This window comes from Platalea leucorodia, assembly GCF_965183815.1.
Source record: "Platalea leucorodia genome assembly, chromosome: 5".
Taxonomy (NCBI): Eukaryota; Metazoa; Chordata; class Aves; order Pelecaniformes; family Threskiornithidae; genus Platalea; species Platalea leucorodia.
The window spans coordinates 36,773,039-36,792,977 of NC_138827.1; the positions used below are offsets into that span (position 1 = coordinate 36,773,039).

The window sequence follows — 19,939 nt, forward strand, 5'->3', positions numbered from 1 at the left end:
TTTCAGAAGTACATTATTTAGATTAGTAGATTTGAAGGTCCTCAATATAAGAGCTCTTCTTAGTAAGGCACTATACATAACTTTGCTGCATAACAAAAATCATATTAAGAAAATATTAATCTGGCAAAGAGAATGTAATCAGCAACTGACAAAATGAAAGTCAGCGTTGCCTCAATGTGGATTCTTGCACTTAAGCATTATTACATTCCTGAGTAATTTTATATAATGGAACTATGGCAGTGACATAATCAGACCGTTTTTTCCTGAGTTGCAATTCCAGTATTCTTTACATGTGATTTGGGGTCATGGACCTTGAATAATGTGTCATTTAATTAAAGACTGCTTTATAATGGTCAGACAAGAAGAAATGAAAGTAAACTTACCTTTTAGTGTTAATTCTAGCATTATTTTTTTTTTACTTGGAAGAGCTCAATTTTTTTGCAACTTTAGCATTCTCCTATAATAATGGTTTCTAAAATTATTTTTTTAAAAAATCCAATTAAATTAAAAAGGCATTCCAATATGGCACAACTGAAAGACAGCCCAGACCATTTTGACCCCTGTGGAAATTTACGTCATCATTACTTCAGTATGGCTGATGGCATCCTGTGGGGAGCGATGCTGTACCATGAGGTGTGATGAGCATCCCACTGCTGCATGGAGAGCCCATCGTCAAATTTCAGATTTTCAACTGTTTTTCCGTCGAACCCTTTTTCATGAATGGCTGAGTCCTTGTCACTGAAGCAATTTAGGAAATGACATCTTACTTCAGAAAGCTGCCATAAAAATAGTCTGAGGATTTAAAAAAAAAAAAAAAAAAAAAAAAATTTAAACTCATTGCTACCCCTCAGTCTAAAATAAATTGGAAAGCTATAGCTATAAAATTATCTGGTAAAAGCGAAGATTCACATTTTTAATGATTGCAGTGGACTTGGAGTAAAAGATTTGCAGGATTAAGATGTTTGCATCCAGGTGTCAGTCTTCTAATAGAAAATTACATTTTGTCTATAGTCAGAAGTCTGAAGTATTCCTTTATGAAATACATGCTTTTTCAACTCAACTTAGCATATGTAATTATATATTTATGCATTTTCTTATATATAATATATATATGTTATATATAACATATAACAATATATAAATATACTAGTGTTATATTAGTATATTCTATTAATTGATCAAAAAATAGGAGATGGTTTAGGGAGAACACATTTCTATCACTTTGTATATTGTAGAAAACATGTCTGAAATTAGACAATGTGTGGGCTGCCTATAATTTTTCATTTACATTTTACTTGAAACAAGAGGAAGCATATTGCGTGTCCCTTTGTTATCCAATCTTATGCTTGGTTTATCAGGATATGAAAAAAAAAAAAAGTAATAGATGTTGATGTAGCCAGTAGTTTTGTGTGTAGGGTTGTTAGTCCTGTATTTGTCTACCTTGATTTAGGAAGGCTGCAACATAACATTGCTTGGCTAGTTTCGTTGCATAATTGGTTTTGGAAAGAAAATATTGTTAATAAAAGCTCAGACACAAACAAGCTGTTGGAGAATCTGCCGTTACCAGATACCATTTCATCTGCAGGAAGCTGTCATTGGACATGCCCTGAGCTTGAGCTTAAATGTGAGCAAAGCCGTGTTATCTGAGGCTCCAGTTTGATATTATGAAGTGTTAAACAGCAGCTTCAGCCTGTGGTATTGCTGCCATCACCCTCCAGTATCTAACCAGCAGAAGATGCAGGAAGGGTAGAAGGGTCTTGTCTAGCATTGCAGATGAACGCTTCACAATATCAAACTAAAACCTTAGCTTGCTTGCTTTGATAGCCAAGATAATACCAGTACCATAGGTTTTTAGGGATGAAGGGGACACTTCCCATAAATGAGCCAATTTGAGCAAAATTTTTATTTGATCCCTAAAGATCTGTGATTCAAAAGAGATTTAATATTTTTAGTTCACTATTTCTTTTGTATGACATTTATTTCAAAACAGTAGTGGATTTTTATAGATACTACCTTTTGCATCTAAAAGTTAAATTTAAACACAGTTTCAGTCAGGGTTGGAATATCTTGCTTATCTGTTATTTATAGCAGTTAGATTTGACTTCAGAACATGTAAAAACAGACTTGTTTTGATCACTCTTGTACATTCTCTCCTTGTTTCCTAGGGGAAAAAAAAAAAGTAACTTTACTTGGAAATCATGCCATTCTCAAAATGAGATATAGATAAATTGTGCAATAGGGATTAAGAAAAATAGGAAGAATCAATTATGCAATGTTGGGGTTTAACACAAAGAAACCAATTTTTAATTACTGAGAAAGAGCAATGATCAGAAATCTGCCACTTGCTGCCTTGTTAGCAGCTTAACATTATCGTGGATTCCAAGAAGATAGCATATAATTTTTTTAGTATTTCTGCTAAGCGGTTTGCTAAGCAGAAAAGCAAAACCAATTGAAAGCTCTGGCAGAAGTAACTATTGTCTATAAGAATGATAATTTTGAATTTGTATTCTCCTCACTAATGTGTGAGCTATATAAAATAAGTCAGTTTACTCCAGTTCACACATGACAAAATTCATAATTAAATGCGTCTGACACAGTTTCCTGCCTTTCTTAGGAAAGCATCCAAAGGTCAAATGGATTTTAATGAACTGTCATCTTCCTGCAGAAGTATCTCCATTACAAATGCAAGCAATTCTTAAGAAAATGTAAAGAGATATTTTCTTTACTGATTTCTATACTTGGCATGTAGTGAGAAACGCTATTTCTAGCATTATCTGCAAGCCATATTGCATAAGTATTACTCTTTAAAATGCTGTTAGACTTCTTAATCCTTTCTCAGCACTGTTAGTGTATTAGTAATCTGTAAGGCTTTTCATTATCTGTAAAGTTACAAGCTTGCTTTCAACTAATTGTTTTGCACTGAAAAATTTATCAACAACTATAAAATGTCATACTTAAACTGAAGATTGTTTTTGCTCTCCTAGGTCGTCAAACTGAAGCAAATAGAACACACACTGAATGAGAAGAGAATATTACAAGCGGTGAACTTTCCTTTCCTTGTAAAACTGGAGTATTCTTTTAAGGTAATCATTCTTTTGAAAGTAATTGTTTGGATTTCAGGGAAGCGCATGCTCAAACTTTAGATATTAAAACATTTAACTTGTACAGTACAATAGTTTAAGTATTTCTGTTTTCAAAGATGCTTCACTTGACGCTGTTGCCAGGTCTTGAGCAGGAGTTCCTTCACTTGTGTGCACACTTGCACCCACCCCAATTCACCCGGTGGTGATGGAAAGGATATCTCCAAATAAATAAATAAAATTTAAATTAAATTAAACGCCTAAAGATTTCCCTCGTTTTGGAGGGAAACTGGCTTTTGTACAGCAGGGAGCTTTTTAGGCATCATTCTCTCTTTGAGAGAAACCAAAGGATGTATTTCTATACCAATATATGGAGTGGTAAATTTGTAATTGTTCTGCAGATCTTTTGCTTGAGATTTTTACCTGAGGCAGGTCTTAATGACAGTCTTAGCCACGAAGGAAAGAACTCTGAGGTTAGCTTCTAGTTTCATGACAGTATGTGCTGGTCAGTCTGTAAAGAAATTGAGTATTTTCCTAATTGAACGTGATGTGTGTCTTCTATATTCCTTTTTTTTCCTTTTTCTTTTTTTAATACCATTTAAAATGAACAAACTTGTTCTACCTTAGTCTTCACAGTTTTGGGATTTGGGTCTGGAGCTGTGGGAGACGAGAATACCTCAGGCTGTCAGTTCTGAACTTTTAGGAGTGCAAGGTCTTGTCTTGCAGTAGGCATCGTATCCTCTCTCCTTCAGGTTACTTACACACGATTCTGTGTCAGGAACTCGCTAATTATCATTATTCAAATTTACTTTAAAAGAGATTTCTTGAGAGATATGGTGCTGCTTTTATCACGTGTGTCTGCACTTTTTCGAGAATTTCTACCTGTGTTGCTTCATATTTGTTAAGGTCGTTGAACGGCTACAATTTTTCATTTTCATTCTTTAATAAAATATACCATATCTACAAATTATAGAGACTATAGCATGCCTAGTATGTATTTGTGTGTGTTTACTTGCTTCCTTAGGACAATTCTAATTTATACATGGTAATGGAGTATGTTCCTGGTGGTGAAATGTTTTCACATCTAAGAAGAATCGGAAGGTTCAGGTAAGAGTATTAATGACATTATTCATTTTAAAAGGCTTATGTTGCTAATTTGGGAAGAGGGTTTTATAAAATTTGCTAGTATTGAAGAAAAAATTCTGAAGGAGTAAGTGCATTTAATTTACCCCTCTTTCAGTGGACTTGAACTAGTCAGGCAATTAAAAACTTGTAATTATTTCTTATTTTCAGTTAGTTAATGCAGGCATTTGTGATCTGTGCATGGTAGAATCTTGGAATTCCTATGCATATTAGTTAAATTGATGATAGGTTCTAAAACTAAAATTTGAAGTCTAAGCTCTGTATTATGGGGTATGTTCATCTTGATTTGCATGTGTATTTTAGCTGCAAGACTTAAATTGAATTTAGGGAGTGAGCATATCAGTTCTAAAATGTTTGCTGTTTGCCTCTTTTTTTTTCCTTGTTACACAGTAAAAGAAACAGTTAAGAGAGACTTAATTTGTCTATCCCTGGCAGTTACATGGTTGTTTTAAGTATCTTAGCATAGCATTGGGGTACTTAATATTCTTTTAATTCTTCACAGTGAACCACATGCACGGTTTTATGCAGCTCAGATAGTGCTAACATTTGAGTACCTCCATTCATTAGACCTCATCTACAGAGATCTAAAGCCTGAAAATCTTTTAATTGATCAGCAAGGATACATCCAGGTATGATATTCTTCATATATTTAGGGAGTGGAGTCTTGTCTTACAGTGTAGGGTTAGGTAATTCTAGCATATGTGTTTAGAATAAATGGTCTGAAGCTGGTTGGCATGTTAGCATGTATTCAGGGAGCATTAAATTGCCCTACTGCTTAGTAATGGTTAAAACCATTGCATTGTACTTCCTCTGACTAAAATAAAGTACATGCAATGGAGCTGCCTGCAGTTGAGCAAGTTGCCAGGGTTTCTCTTGGGGTCTGTGGTGAGAAGTAGGTGATACATGGCTCTGTTCATCTGACCTATTTTATATGTCTGCCCTAGAACAAGACGAAAGGTGCTCTAAAATGTCTGGTTCTCTGCATTGTCTATATAAGTAGTTTAGGATAACCAGCTTAGGTGTCAACAACAACACTATAGTACTTAATTTCAGTCAGATGAATCCCACCCTTGGAGAGTCCTAACCTTCTCAGCCCATCTGGAGTAAGAGCTGAGTTGAGCTCAGATCAGAATTGCAGTGCTGCAAATGACAACTTCGGGTTTAGAACAGCCTCTTATGGCACCTCCTCATCTTCCTTTTAGCTCTTGTGGTTTTGATCTAAATGGCAAATGGGAAGGTGGTATATAGCAACAAGCACTCTGCAATGCTTTGCAGTCCTTAAGCTCCTTCTATAGAAGCTCCTCTTTCCTCATTGTGTCACCTTTTGCCATAGCAGAATCTAACAGGAAAATACATGATTAAAATGTTTGAGAGAAGTGAAAAGGATTCATATCTTATGTTGTTTATAACTGTACAGTAATTTTGCACGGAGAATAAAATAACATTGTAGGGAAAAGAGAAATACAAGTTCTATTAATGTGATTGGGGAGCACCATTAATATAAAGCTATGAACAGCTTATTCCAGAACTGGCTACTCTCTATATACAACAGTATGTTTTTGCGACGGTGGGCAAACTGCAAATGGTAACGGGTCCAGCAGTCACTCTTCCCATGTGAGGCTGGTTCACTTCTGCTTCTGAACAGAGAGGGGGGTTTGTGTTCATACGTTGATACTGCAGCTCCAACTAAATTTTGTTTAGAAACTCTGTTCATTCTCTTTTTGAATTTTAAAGCCATTACCATTTGTCCCATGTCTGCAGTGTATTCTTCTTACGTAGACTGATATGCATTCACAAACACAGAAATGATTCTTTGCTGACTGAAGCAGGTCTGTCTAGTCAGCACGTCACCCTCTCCGTTCAGTTCCAGCTGTGATTCCTGTTGTTTCTACGAAAAATGAAGCAAAAGCTGCCTTGATAGTTTGGAGTTTGGCTTGTTTAATTGTGGCACTAGTGTATCAGAAACATCAGCACAGGTTATTGTGTAATTAGCAATGATTATCATTGTGGTACAGTATGTTTTCTCAGGGAATGGGTTGAAAATGATACCAAGAAGGAGGAAACAAAAGAAACGGATCCCTGAACAAGCATAGAGTTGATAGCTTGAAACTGATCCCAGAATTTCACATGTAACTCCCTGGCTTCCATATGTATTGCACAATACGGTCCAGGAAAAATCACAGAGAGGATGATATTGCATATAGAGTTCTGAAAACTTACTGCAGAAAACATGACAATGGAATGAAGAATTTATAATGGCCAAGAACTTGCCATTTGGGAATACAGTTACTGCTACATTTCCCCCCCAGTCCTCAAATAAACAAGCTTGACTCTGGTGATGCTTTCAAAGATACTCAGAATCAGAAGTTACTGGAAGACCTCTTTTATGTTGTCTTATTCCCACACTAATTTTACATATAACCTTTATACACTTATGCAATAAAATTCTAAATTTGCAGTACTGGTGGATATCTTGACCCTTTTTGTGATTCATTTATTTGTTAACTAAAGGAAAAGATAAATATCTTGTTCATATTCATGTTCTTTAAACTTTCAGCACTATAAACAGTCTGATGTGAAAAGTATAGGAAAAACGATTAATGTAATTACAGTACATGTGGAAGATTAGTAAGCCATAGTTCCCACTGATTTTTTAAAAATTATAAATAGAAGCTTGTGTAAGGGGGAAAATATGTATTTTGTGTTATTTATTAATTTTATCACAAGAAACCTTCTATCTATCTGAATTAGAAGTATCAGAAGGACTGGCTACTAAAGGTACATCTGACTTTATGATGCTATGTGATTTAAGAAACAAATTTTTCGTCTGTATAAAATAGCTTTCCAAAATATTTCAAAAGTACTTAATTTTAAATTTCTTTGTAGAAATGCACTTACAGTCAATTTATTTCTTCTGATGACAGGTCACGGACTTTGGCTTTGCAAAAAGAGTAAAAGGAAGAACTTGGACGTTATGTGGGACTCCAGAATACCTGGCACCTGAAATAATTCTCAGCAAGGTACTTTGTCTTGTTATTCAGCCATGCATTTAATGCAGTTAAAACTTATCACCCAATTATTAAACTCTGAGGGATAAACAATTGCTGATACTTCCAAAAATCAAATCTTGACCAGTCAACTCTTCATGAATTACACAAAATGCAATTGTTGCATTGTAATATTTTTTTAGTATACTACAACTTACTCCAGAGCAGGGATTTTCACAGAACTGTACAGAACTTTCTACATATGCTTGCCATGTAACTTGTGAGGGGAAAAAAGGGATTTCAAGAATCTGTAATTAGGTTATTTAACTAGCATCCTTATCAGAACAGCAGATCTGAGTGATTACATTCTGAAGTGTTAACAGACTAGAACAGGAGCTCCAGAGGTAACAAGAACCGCATGTTGGATGAATCCATAGTCGTTAAATAACTAGTTGCAGAGTGTTTCAGGTTTAAGGCACTTTACATGAAATCAAACATGACAAACCACTGGTTTTACACATAAAGTACATGCAGTCTAAGCTTACTATTGATCAGTTTGTGTCTAGTACTTGCACTGTGTTTGAACACAGAAGAAATATTATTTATCATACAGCTGTTCAACTGTAGCCCTTCATGTTTTGCAAAGGAAAAATACCCTTATAGTTTATGGAACTGCTTATGATATAAACAATCATAATGCATAACGTTAAATTATGCATTTAATATGTGGTTTAATCAAATACCCTTTGCAGGTCTTTAAAAGTAAACCGAAAATACGTTTATTTGGGGAGGAAATGTTCATTATTTGCAGCTTTTTTGCCCCTATGCAGCTAAAGCAGCAGAATAAATTGCAATGCGTCTACTACAAAGTCTCCACAGTAGGTTTTTCAGGAAAGACTGAGTCTTAGCCCTGAGCTTTGTAAAAGATCTCAGAGAACACATATAAAATTGATGGGATTGGTGGGGTTTTCTGTCTTTTTTTTTTTTAATATTAAATAGGATTTACTAATGATTTTATGTTCAGGCTTTAAAGATCAGATCATAAATGACTCTATAACAGCTAATTAACTAAACTTTTAAGCTTTTGTAGCTAGTTTACTAAATATGAAGATGAACGTTCTGAAATGTGGATAATCAAGCAAAAAGATGATGGTATACAATGTAGGAAGTGTTGTTACATTTAATGAAATTGTCCTAAGTTTTGAAAGAAGTTTCAATCATTCTGTAACAAGATTGTTTTTATTTTAAATAACTAACTAAATAAATTGTGCCCATTTCTGTCACTTAGCGAGTCTTGGCACATCAGTGTAAAGACATCACTGAAACTGAGCACAGGAATGTCTGTAAAATGTTTCACTTCCATCACCGATTCCCTGTCATCACTGTATTATGTTTTAAGTATATTGCTGTTGGAATCTGTGAGCTTCAGTTTGGTTTGAACTAGGTTGTAAGTTCTGTATTAAACAAGCAATAATGAGTTTGCTTTCTTTGTATTCCATAGATATATATTGAAAATCTTAAACTGTCTTAGAAATGTACTAACAGTGGTATTTCTCGTTTTATCCAGGGTTACAACAAGGCAGTGGATTGGTGGGCATTAGGAGTGTTAATCTATGAAATGGCAGCTGGATATCCCCCATTCTTTGCAGATCAGCCAATTCAAATTTATGAGAAGATTGTGTCTGGCAAGGTGAGTGAAGGCTCTGTGTATTTTTGCAAATGCAGTTGTTTGTCTTCACAGAACCTGTTTTTTGTGTGGAGTAGGTGCAGAATTTACTGGCTACTAGACAGTGAGCAATTTGGAAAGAATATGGGAAAAGTTTGTAATGTATACTTCTGTCGTGGTTTGACCCGCGCCAGCAGCTAAGCACCACACAGCTGCTCGCTCACTCCCCCCTGGTGGGATGGGGGAGAGAAGCAGAAGAGTAAAAGTGAGAAAATTCATGAGTTGAGATAAAGACGATTTAATAAATAAAGCAAAAGCTGCACATGCAAGCAAAGCAAAACAAGGAATTCATTCACTGCTTCCCATCGGCAGGCAGGTGTTCAGCCATCCCCAGGAAAGCAGGGCTCCATCATGCGTAACGGTTACTTGGGAAGGCAAAACGCCATCGCTCCGAACGCCCCCCGCCTTCCTTCTTCTTCCCCCAGCTTTACATGCTGAGCGTGATGTCATATGGTGTGGAATAGCCCTTTGGTCAGTTGGGGTCAGCTGTCCCAGCTGTGTCCCCTCCCAGCTTCTTGTGCATCCCCAGCTGCTCGCTGCTGGGGTGGGGTGAGAAGCAGAAAAGGCCTTGACTCTGTGTAAGCACTGCTCAGCAACAGCGAAAACATCCCTGTATCATCAACACTGTTTCCAGCACAAATCCACAACATAGCCCCATACTAGTTACCATGAAGAAAATTAACTCTACCCCAGCCAAAACCAGCACAACTTCTGAAGTACTGACTTGTTACAGTAAAACTAAAAATCAAAGTTCTAAAAATCTGCTTCCTCCCTTCAGATTTAAAATGCAAGTTATTAAATTTACAGACATTGTGGTATTATATCCTTTTATGCTTGGATAAAAATAATCCAACAAATATTAAGTACTATTTAGCTGTATGCTTAATTTCCCTAGCTATTTTCTTTTCTAAAAATATTTTTGCAGCTTTCGCGAAGCTCTAAAGAGTTTCCATAATTCATAGTAGGTTTCTTTACACCTGCATTCTTGTAGTTCAAGACATGTCTAATGTTCTGTTCAGCTTTCATTGTTACATAAAATTTTTAAAAAGCGTTTCCAACTTTTCCCTTTTATTTTTCATTAATATCTCTTAGTATGCCAGATAGCACAAAAATGTGATCATTCGGTCATTTCTCCAGGCAGCCAGTGTTGTCTCTTCATGTTTCTTTGTGCTCACTTGATTTATTATGGTTTTTCTCTTCCTTGTCCCTACATGAACACATGCTGTGCCGCATCTTACGTACTTCTGTAATTCTAATCAAAGAAAGTGCCTCAGTAGGCCCTGTGGTACATGGCAGTGAGACTGATTCCTGTCTAGGACCTTATTTAGAAGAAGGTGGTTGCTCTTTGAAAGGCTGTAATACTGTGACCCTTCAACTGTCTCCATGAATATATGGGAATTAATTTACACAGATATATTTTTAAAGAAATACCTTCTAAACTAAAAAAACTTGGGCATTTTTTGCAGTCATATCTAATTTGCTTGACATTGGTACTGTTGATCATCTACCTTGTTTATGGAGTCCGTGGATGGGTGGTGTCAGAAACAGCACTGGACTTGAACTCTGGGAACTCTAACATTCAGTGCTCAGCTAGCAGTATGGTTCCTTTATAACCTTAAGTCTTTCATTTAATCTACCTCATGCACTTAGCTCTTCACTTAAAAAGTGGAGTTAATATTTCCGTACTTCTCAGCTGTCTAGGTATCCCATTCATTAAAACCCATGAATTTCTTATATACTACAAGAGAGCCATATTGACAGGTAAACTGAAGCAGCTTCCTTGACTTTCAGACCTCTTGATTTTGCAACATGTTTTTATGTTAAATAATTCCATGTTCTGCATTTACATCATCGTTGATCAGCTCAATATAGGGCGTGTCAAACGCTGAGACTATGGGCATGACAAAATACAACTTTCTGCCTGTTGTTCTCCCCTTTCTTCTCTCTTCCATCTCAAATGGTGTTAGTAGATCTTTTGCTAGTAAAACCCTATGTCATTACATGCCATAAATCATCTTCAAATATTTCTTAGCCAGCTTTGAATTAATTGTATTGGCAAGTCACTCATGTGCTATCTTCAAATAGTGCTGTGTTATTTATGTAAGACTTTTGATGTTTGTGTATTTAATTATCAGAAAAGGATTACAGTACAGCATACAGTTCAAGATTGAATTTTCATACATGATTGCTAAATATTCAGTTATTTCAGAGCATATCTACATATTTGTATGCTGTATATATGCTATGTTGTACTTTATCTCCTTTGTGTGTGTGTGTGTATATATATATAAAATATAATCTAAAAATTTGTTCCTAGAAAATAGTTGAGAATGCCTTGAGATGATAATGTGTTGGTGAGACACCAAGTTAAATTTAGCTTTTTTATCATTATTACATTAAATTAATATTTTTCCTCAACTCTATCAGATCTAGAAACCTCAGTTCAAAAAATGGTAGACGCATAAGGTATTGATAAAGGCTCTGTGAAACAGAAGTACATGTGCAACAATAATCAACTCTCTTTTCATGCATTCCTACTTGATTTGTTTTTAGAGGAAGAATAGAAAATGGTCCCAATGTTTCCTTTTGCGTGAACATTATTTTACATCACAGGGGGAAGAACCAAATTTGTATATCGTTTTTAATGTTGTGGATGTATATTTTTAGGTAAGGTTCCCGTCACACTTCAGTTCAGACCTAAAGGATCTTCTAAGAAATTTACTCCAGGTAGATTTGACCAAACGATATGGAAATCTGAAGAATGGTGTAAATGACATAAAGAATCACAAGTGGTTTGCAACTACAGATTGGATTGCCATTTATCAGAGAAAGGTAAGACCCTTCCTGATCAAAACTATTACAGATCTGTAAGGGGTTGAAGTAAAATTTCTCATTATTTTGCTTATTTTTGCTTTCCTAAATCTGTCAGTTTTAATTAAACTAAGAAAAGCTGAAAGCAGTTTAATCTGTAACACTCTGAAGAGTTTATATTGATTGAATTATGTTTGTTTCTTGTTGGTATTTTATCCTGGACCTCTGTATACATTCATGTTCTCTTAACATGTGTTGTGCTTTAGTCTATTTCTGGAATATCTCAGAATGAGCCATCTCCTGCCTCTCTCGCTTTTTATTTAACCCCTGCTATAGTGGCATCTATAAATACTCCTCCACAGCAGAGAGGAATCTGTTTTCCTTTCCAGCTAGTTCTTAGCAGTCAGGCTGTGCTTCAGTGTGGAGGGGCTGTAGCCAAAGCTAGAGCTTTTCTTTTTCTCCTAAAGAAATATGCTCCCTCCTTCTTGCTGTTGTTTTATCTGTGACTGGGACAGGATCAGATGTAGAGAGTGTCTACTTAGCCCTCAGTGTCTGCTGAGGAGTTTTTGCTGCCTTTCCACTACACTACACTGCAGTCAATTGACTGCAGTTCCATAAGCTGCAGTAATGGAGAGAGCCCTGCTGAATGAATGCTGTTTTCTGGCATTTTTTAGAATGGTTTTGTAGCCCTGCCTGACCAACATAACTTGCAATGTGGTTTTTAGAAAGTCCATGCCCAGTTTGCACTATGAACTTCAGACTTGCATAAGAATGAAAGCAACAGAGAGAACTGAGACTATTTTCAGACCGTGAGCAGCCATTAACGTATCGGTTTGAGAGGAGCACATTAGTGGCTGCCAGAATGAATGAAGCAGAGCTGGGAGAGGAAACTGGGGAAAGGGATGAGGGTGATGACGATTCAGTGTAGGTCTGTCTTCCAGTAGCTCCCAAGCTCCCTCTCCCCTTCAAGGTAGAGTCAAAGTTAAATATCTGTAGATTAACGAGTTACTAAAAACAGATTCCTAGGAAATTATTTGTTCTCTTAAGTGCAACCTCTGAATTCTTGGTTTTTCAAAAGACAGCAATAAAAGACTAAAATAACTTCATTGGTGTTGTCCCAGAAGACTCAGGTAGAGAAATAATTTTGTCTAGATATTGGTAAAAAGGTTAGAGTCAAGTGATAACATTTCAAGGAATTCGTTTACATTGTTGAAGTTCTAACAGCCTTGATTATACAGGCGTGAACTTGCTGCTGTAACAGCAGTATTTTAAAGGCCAAACCTAAATACTAACAATAGTTTCTAAAAAGAAACTGGTTGTTTAGCTACACAAATTGACAGTACAGTTGTTGTGGTATTCACTAATGTGTTAATTACTAGAAGACAGGGTACAATTAACACATCTTGTATTCTTTCTATTAAGTATAGATGTTTTAAGAAAAGATTCCCCATTGCAGAATTGTAATTATCTGTTCTTTGCTTTCTTAATGCCTGTTTACAAGGCAGTTTTATATGCACTGAGTTTCATTCCCCAGCATGCCATTTGGGGACACCCAGGCCCCATAATATTAAATCAGATGTTTTAATAGTGTGCTAAATATTCTTAGCATTGTTAGTGCACTGTTGTAGAGAATTACTTTCACAGAAACAAGAAATATTTCAAAATGTGAAATAGTAGTACAGTCAGAATAGCTATTGCTACTTTTAAAGGATTGTGAAAACTGATGCTGAATAAGTTTGAAGCTTCTAAGTTATAAGGAATAAATACTGTAATACTAAGGGTCTGAAACAGCAGCATGGATTGTAACATCATTTAAGCAGTCACAGAAGTACAGCAATAAACTTCGGGTTTATACCAGCTTTTCACAGTGGCTGTTACCACACCGTGTATTTTCCTGAATAAATGTAGTGTTCCTTGGCAGCTAATGTAATGGGAATAATTTGTTATGCTACAGTCATAAGTGAACCAGTCAATTACTTAATATTTCAGATAAGATCAAGTCTTGTTTTCTTTGTGTGTTCACATAGCTGTTTATTAAAATGCTGCCTGATAATATGGTTGTACTTGGGGCCAAACAGGTATTTCTACTATAAACCAGCATTATCTCCTGCAATCTCTTTTTAGTGATTTTCTTAGTGAAGATAATAGGAAAAAGTCTGAGCCATCTCATTTGAACATGTTCTAAAATTCCAGCAGTAAATAAGGTATTTCTTGTGCTCTGAGCTTTGTTGTAAGAGAGTAATTGAAAATCAATTTGAGAAGACAGAGAGACAGAATTCAGGTAATGGTAAATATGTGGCTTTGTGGGCTAGGTATGTACACAGACTCTATATTCAGGATAAATCACCTAAACATGTATATTGTTTTAGGAACAAAAGGATACACACGTGACAATTGTAGCACAATCTATAAATGCAGAAAGTTAGTGTTATTTCTTGGGGGCGTATAGTGTTGTCACCCAAAGTCAGCCGAGTTTAATTTGTATTGGTCTGTGCTGTACCTCTTCAATTTCATAGAATCATAGGATCGTTAAGGTTGGAAAAGACCCTTAAGATCATCGAGTCCAACTCTTAACCTAGCACTGCCAAGTCCATCAATATACCATGTCCTCGAGCACCACGTCTGTCCGCCCTTTAAATACCTCCAGGGATGGGGACTCAACCACTTCCCTGGGCAGCCTGTTCCAATGCCTGACTACCCTTTTGGTGAAGAAGTTTTTCCTAATATCCAACCTAAACCTCCCCTGGCACAACTTGAGGCCATTTCCTCTCGTCCTATCGCTTGTTATTTGGGAGAAGAGACGGACCCCCACCTCGCTACAGCCTCCTTTCAGGCAGTTGTAGAGAGCAATAAGGTCTCCCCTCAGCCTCCTCTTCTCCAGACTAAACAACCCCACTTTCCTCAGCTGCTCCTCATAAGACTTGTGCTCTAGACCCTTCACCAACTTCGTTGCCCTTCTCTGGACACGCTCCAGCACCTCGATGTCCTTCTTGTAGTGAGGGGCCCAAAACTGAACACAGTACGCGAGGTGCGAGTAATCAGTAAATTTACTGATTTACACGCATGCGCACACCCCCACAATCAGTAATCTACCTGGGACACTGAGCAGTTCTGTGGTTGCCCAGTGTGATCTGATCCCCTGCCTCAGCTGGAGCCATGCCTGCCCTGCTTATCTCTCTCCCCACCGTGCTGCCTCTGGCATGCGTAACTCCTTGGGACATCCCAGAGAGAGATACTTCGCTGATTACTTTGTATTTCCAGGTTTAAATTTACATCACTGGTCCCTTCCTTACCATCCATTCTTCATCGTTGCCTCCCATCAACCCCAAACCCTGCTTATTCCTTCTTTCAGCATGCAGTTGATTCTAAAATTTAGGTTATTTTAAAAAGTAATTAAGCTTAATTTTGAACTTTATGAGGTGTGATAGACTAAAAGGATTAAGATTTGAATTAATATTAGCTAAGTGAAGGTGGAATTTAGTAGTCTGTTCCCTAAAATAGCATTTCATTGCCTGCAAGTTGGAAACAGCTCCTTCTTAATTTTTTTCTTCTTTAGCTTTTTTTTCCCCCCATGATGGTGTAGGGACAGCATAAGCTGTTAGCCATTAAAAATGCAGGTATGTCCCTGTGCAGACTTGTATCTTCATTTAAGGCCGTCTTTAGTTTAACTTCCAAGATGAGTAGAGGCTGAAGTGCACTAATTGGGACAGAAGGATTGAGACTGTTAAGATGTAGCCAGAACCAAGGATTTCATTTTTAAGGTCAACCTCAAAAAGCTGCAGTTGAGGGGACCCTGAACTTTTAAGAAGCAGTGGTTAAGAGGGTCCTGGAAAACGACTGGTTCCAATACCCGAGTGTGAATGGCTTACTACCATACAGTTGACATGAGATGCACTGAATCTCAAGGCTAATTGAGTATATATGTGGATTTGAGAGGATATGCAGGCAGTCCTTACCAGAAGGGGTTTTCCATAGTTAATTAGAGCTGCACGGGCTTTCTGTACAATCTTTTAGGGGCCCCTTCAAGTCACTGATTGTCTCTCAGTTGTGGCCTAGTTTTGCGAAAGCTTTCAGTTCTCACAGTTAGATCCTAGGAGGAACTTCATAGGAGATGCAGAACAAATTGTTTGAAACTTGTATTAGGTTAGTTTTTATTTGGAAATAGAGGATTGTTGGTAAGTAGGAGAAGAGGGGTTCCAAACAGCCCTGAGATTTTTGAGTAGTGTTGATGGCAATCAGTCTACTTCTCTGCTTCCACCATGAGGTGCGACTGTTAGATGCAGCCCTCGCCACGCTGGGAGCCGCACCACACAGCTGATGAGCTGAGAGCAGGGTCTCCTCTGCAAGAAGAGAACTAACTTTGTTTTGAAGCGGAAGTAATTTTCTATTGATGGTTGTCTGTGAGATATCAGTCTTTTTCAGTATACATTCATACATCTAGGCCTGCACCTTCTTAGGCTGGTTTTATTTATGTGCCACAACTTTAAGCTGAGTCACTGTAATGTCTGGTTTCTTGGCAGGATTTGAGGAGTAATAGGAATATTGTTGTGCTCATTATCACAGTGTTAAATCTAAAGATATTAGGCGAGTAACATTCATGTGCTTCCCCCCCCCCCCCCATACAGGTAGAAGCTCCGTTCATACCAAAGTGCAGAGGCCCTGGAGATACCAGCAACTTTGATGACTATGAAGAAGAAGATATTCGTGCGTCTCTAACAGAAAAATGTGCAAAAGAATTTGCTGATTTTTAGTAGGAGTAAGAGGACAAGATGACATCAGGGCTCACATTGGGATCTTTGCACTCTGTTAACAGATGAGGTGGAGCTGAGACCATCATATGTCAAAACAGTTACCTAGTTACTTCATTCCACAAAGCTGACTGAGGTCTTTATTGCCATCTTCCATGTGTGCAGTTTGCACCAACCCTTCTAACTAGGCACAATTAAGCAAGCACTGTTTGTGCAGTAACACAGAATAATAGACCACTTTCCTACTTAACTTTGGTTTCTGTCGTTCTTTGTTTCTGTGTATTGTTCATTTTCCCCCTTTAAAATGAAGTAGTTTTTTACCCAAGAATGCTCCATTTTATTTTGAATAATGTATTATTTGTGTGAGTGAAATGGAAGGTGTTGCGGCTAGTGTGATTTAGACTGAAGTGAAAGATAAATGTTGCTTCTAGTCTGTGCCAGCCAATAATTCTTGTCTGTCTTGTGTCTGATGCTACAATTTATAATAATTTTTTAGTAGCTCAGACTAAACCTAGCCAACATTTTTAGCATTTTTGAAGGTAGTATTTATCGCCATATAAATGTCTGCTAAATTAACTTAAAAACATTTCTTCCTGGAGACTGACCAAAATTCAGTAGAATCAATTGGATGGCTTAAGTAGGGGACAGTAGCTAGACCCCGTGCCTTGGTTTTCTACATCCCTGCAGTTTTCGTCACTGCCTCCTTCCTTTGTATTTCCCACCTAGGCAGTAGGTAAATTGCCATAACCAGACTGTACCATGGAAAGCTTACAGTCGCGTGAGAGGGAGTGATTCCACCTGGTCTGGATTTTGGACCATATTTAACCAAGTCAACTTACCAGCATTTCAGTTGGCCGGTATGAAATGGCTTTTTTAAGAACATGAACCCTAAACTCTAAGGAAGTTTTGGTCAGTATTGTAGAGAATATGATTCATTTTGATTCACATTTTCTTTTTTTTTTTTTTTTTTTTAAGAAAAGCCAATGTTTGGGCTCCCAAAGTATTCCTTGTTTTGAGCCTTTTTTGATTAAAAAAGGCATCCATTAAAATAAAAACCACCACACCATAAAAAGCAAAATGCGCTCTGCCATTAGCTATGAAAAACAAATGGTTTAGCAAATGCAAAATAATGTTCTAGATGCATCGCTGGATGAACACGGTTATTTTTTTGTTAGCTGTTAAGAATAAGAGGTTATTGCCAAGTTTTTATTCTGGTATACTATATTAGTAAACTGAGGATGGAGTACTGCTACAATCATTTTCTTTTTAATTACAGCACTTCATTCACGAAGAAAAGAGACAAAGTTTAAAAACTGCAACAGCTGGGTTTATTTTAGTTGCGTTGTGTCTTCATTTCTAACCTACTTTCTTTCAATCAGACAGAATGTATGGTCACACGGATATAAGTATTTGGGCTTAATTATGTTTTGTATACTCTCACCAACTGACTTAAAAGATACTGCTATCATGTGCTAGCTTTGGGCACTTTTACACATTTATTTCAATGTTAATAATCAGTGGCTCAGCACTTTTTTGGGGGTTGCTTTTAAACTTATTCATAGTAGTTTTATTTGTACACTTGATTCTGGCTGTCTCAGTGACCTGTCTTAAAACGGCACATCTAAACAGTTTAAACTAGACTCATATTTTATGATAAATTTACATGCATACAAGGATGAATTGTTTTTAAAAAAAATGAGCTATATTGATGCGTAGCCATTGTATTTGTTTGAATGTCAGTGCAAATAAACCACTGGCATTCCTTCCTTTTAATCTGTATGACACTCCTTTAAGAAAAGCCTTTGTAGACATTTTACAAAAGAGTATGAAACGTACCATCCAACATTCTGTATGTTTAGGTTGTTGAGCATTTTGCACAACGTCATTAGGAGGCTGACACTGAATGCAGTCTTTGTCCACTCATATTTACATATGTGCAAGAAAAGTATAAGATACTTTGCTGTAGCAAATTTTATGTAACAAAGATATATCGTCACATTAATAAATTTAAAGAAATCCTTTGTATGAAAATGTTAAAATCTTTTGTATTTCATTTAGACCAAGGACATGCTGCTGTATGCTAGCTGTATGCGATAAATTCTACAGTAACTTTGTTGTCGTTTATGAACTTTAAAAGATTTTAATAAATGTTGGAGATCACAATTGATTCTGTTATGATTTTAATTTTTAATCATTACATTTATAATTCTAGTAAGGTTCAGAGATTTTTCTGTTTTGTAAAATACTGTAATCATTCATCTTGCGTGTACAATAAGACAGAAGTCTAGGAAATTGGTTCTGACATGTCTGTCTGATATCCAGATTAAATTCTACGTGGGCATAAGTGGAAAAGTCATCTTAATGCCATGATATTATGCTGTTTTTTAATTTTATGAAAATCCTGTTAGAAAGTAAAATACTTTTCCAATATGGCATAATAGACTTCAGTATGGAAATGAGATTCTATTTTGGAAAAGGAGGGGAAGTGTGCAATTTCCAAGGCATTAGTGAGTACATTTGACAATGTGAGTATTATACAACCCTCTCATTTAAACACAGTCATAAAATATAACTACAGAATATTATGTTACCTGTATTTAATTTGAAAAATCCTTTTCACAATATGGAAAAATTGTATATCTATGACAGTAGAAGCTTGTTAATTTTACACATTTGAGGAATTAAGTGTTGAACTATATGGTATATTTTAATTGTACTCTAGTTGTATGTAACTTTCATTTCCAACATAAAGGATTGTATCTCATTAAGTAAATTGCTTTTTTTATTATCTTGTCAGTTGCATTAAAACCCTTATTTTTAAATCCTTTAAAGTATTTTACTAATTTTTGCAAATAATTAGATGTTTTTAAGTGCTGCAATAGTGTGCAATATAGTAAACATTTATATACAGAAGTGCAAATTAAATTATGTACAACACTTGTGCTGCTTCTTTGTGAATCAGAATGTTGTATGATGAGAGTCGCTGCATCTCCCCACACACTGCAAACAGGGTTTGAAGCAAGAGGAAAAGGTTGTCAAACAGACTGAACCTATTAGCTGGGACAAGTTAAGCTTTACACTAAGTAGGGTGTTTGGAGAAGATGATGTGGAGAACATTAAAGGCGCTATGAGAAGTCAGTGAGTTAGACTTCTTAGACAATCAAAGGCAAGCAAGGTGATCATTAGCTGCAATATTGTTTGTCTTCATATTTTCACATTCAGACTCGATGCTTTTTATTAAAGAGAATTGCCTGTTTTTAAACTGTCTGCAGATCCCGCTGTACAAACTTTGTGCTGTGTCTCATTGTGCTGTGAAACAACTGATAGAAGTAAAGACTGTTCATGGTCTTGGCATTGTCTGTCTTGAGGCTTTTTCTGCAAGTGGTGTTGGGAGAGGCTCCGGTGCCTGCCCTCTGTAACGCAGCTCCTCCTCTTCCCGCTTTC

General features: G+C 36.6%; 1 protein-coding gene across 2 annotated transcripts in view; it reads left to right on the forward strand.

Annotated features, from left to right (window-relative positions):
- The window catches only part of PRKACB (protein kinase cAMP-activated catalytic subunit beta), a 73,870-nt gene extending 54,222 nt beyond the window's left edge, over positions 1–19,648 (forward strand). Inside the window, exons 4-10 of one of the 2 annotated variants that reach the window (XM_082311701.1) lie at positions 2,985–3,083; positions 4,105–4,187; positions 4,726–4,852; positions 7,148–7,243; positions 8,778–8,900; positions 11,604–11,768; positions 16,373–19,647. In XM_082311701.1, coding sequence (XP_082167827.1) covers positions 2,985–3,083; positions 4,105–4,187; positions 4,726–4,852; positions 7,148–7,243; positions 8,778–8,900; positions 11,604–11,768; positions 16,373–16,498 — 819 coding nt within the window. In that variant the 3' untranslated portion in view covers positions 16,499–19,647. Of the gene's footprint in view, positions 1–2,984; positions 3,084–4,104; positions 4,188–4,725; positions 4,853–7,147; positions 7,244–8,777; positions 8,901–11,603; positions 11,769–16,372 lie in introns of both variants that reach the window. The other variant, XM_082311700.1, reaches the window with a different exon arrangement.
- The last annotated feature ends 291 nt before the right edge of the window (positions 19,649–19,939 follow it).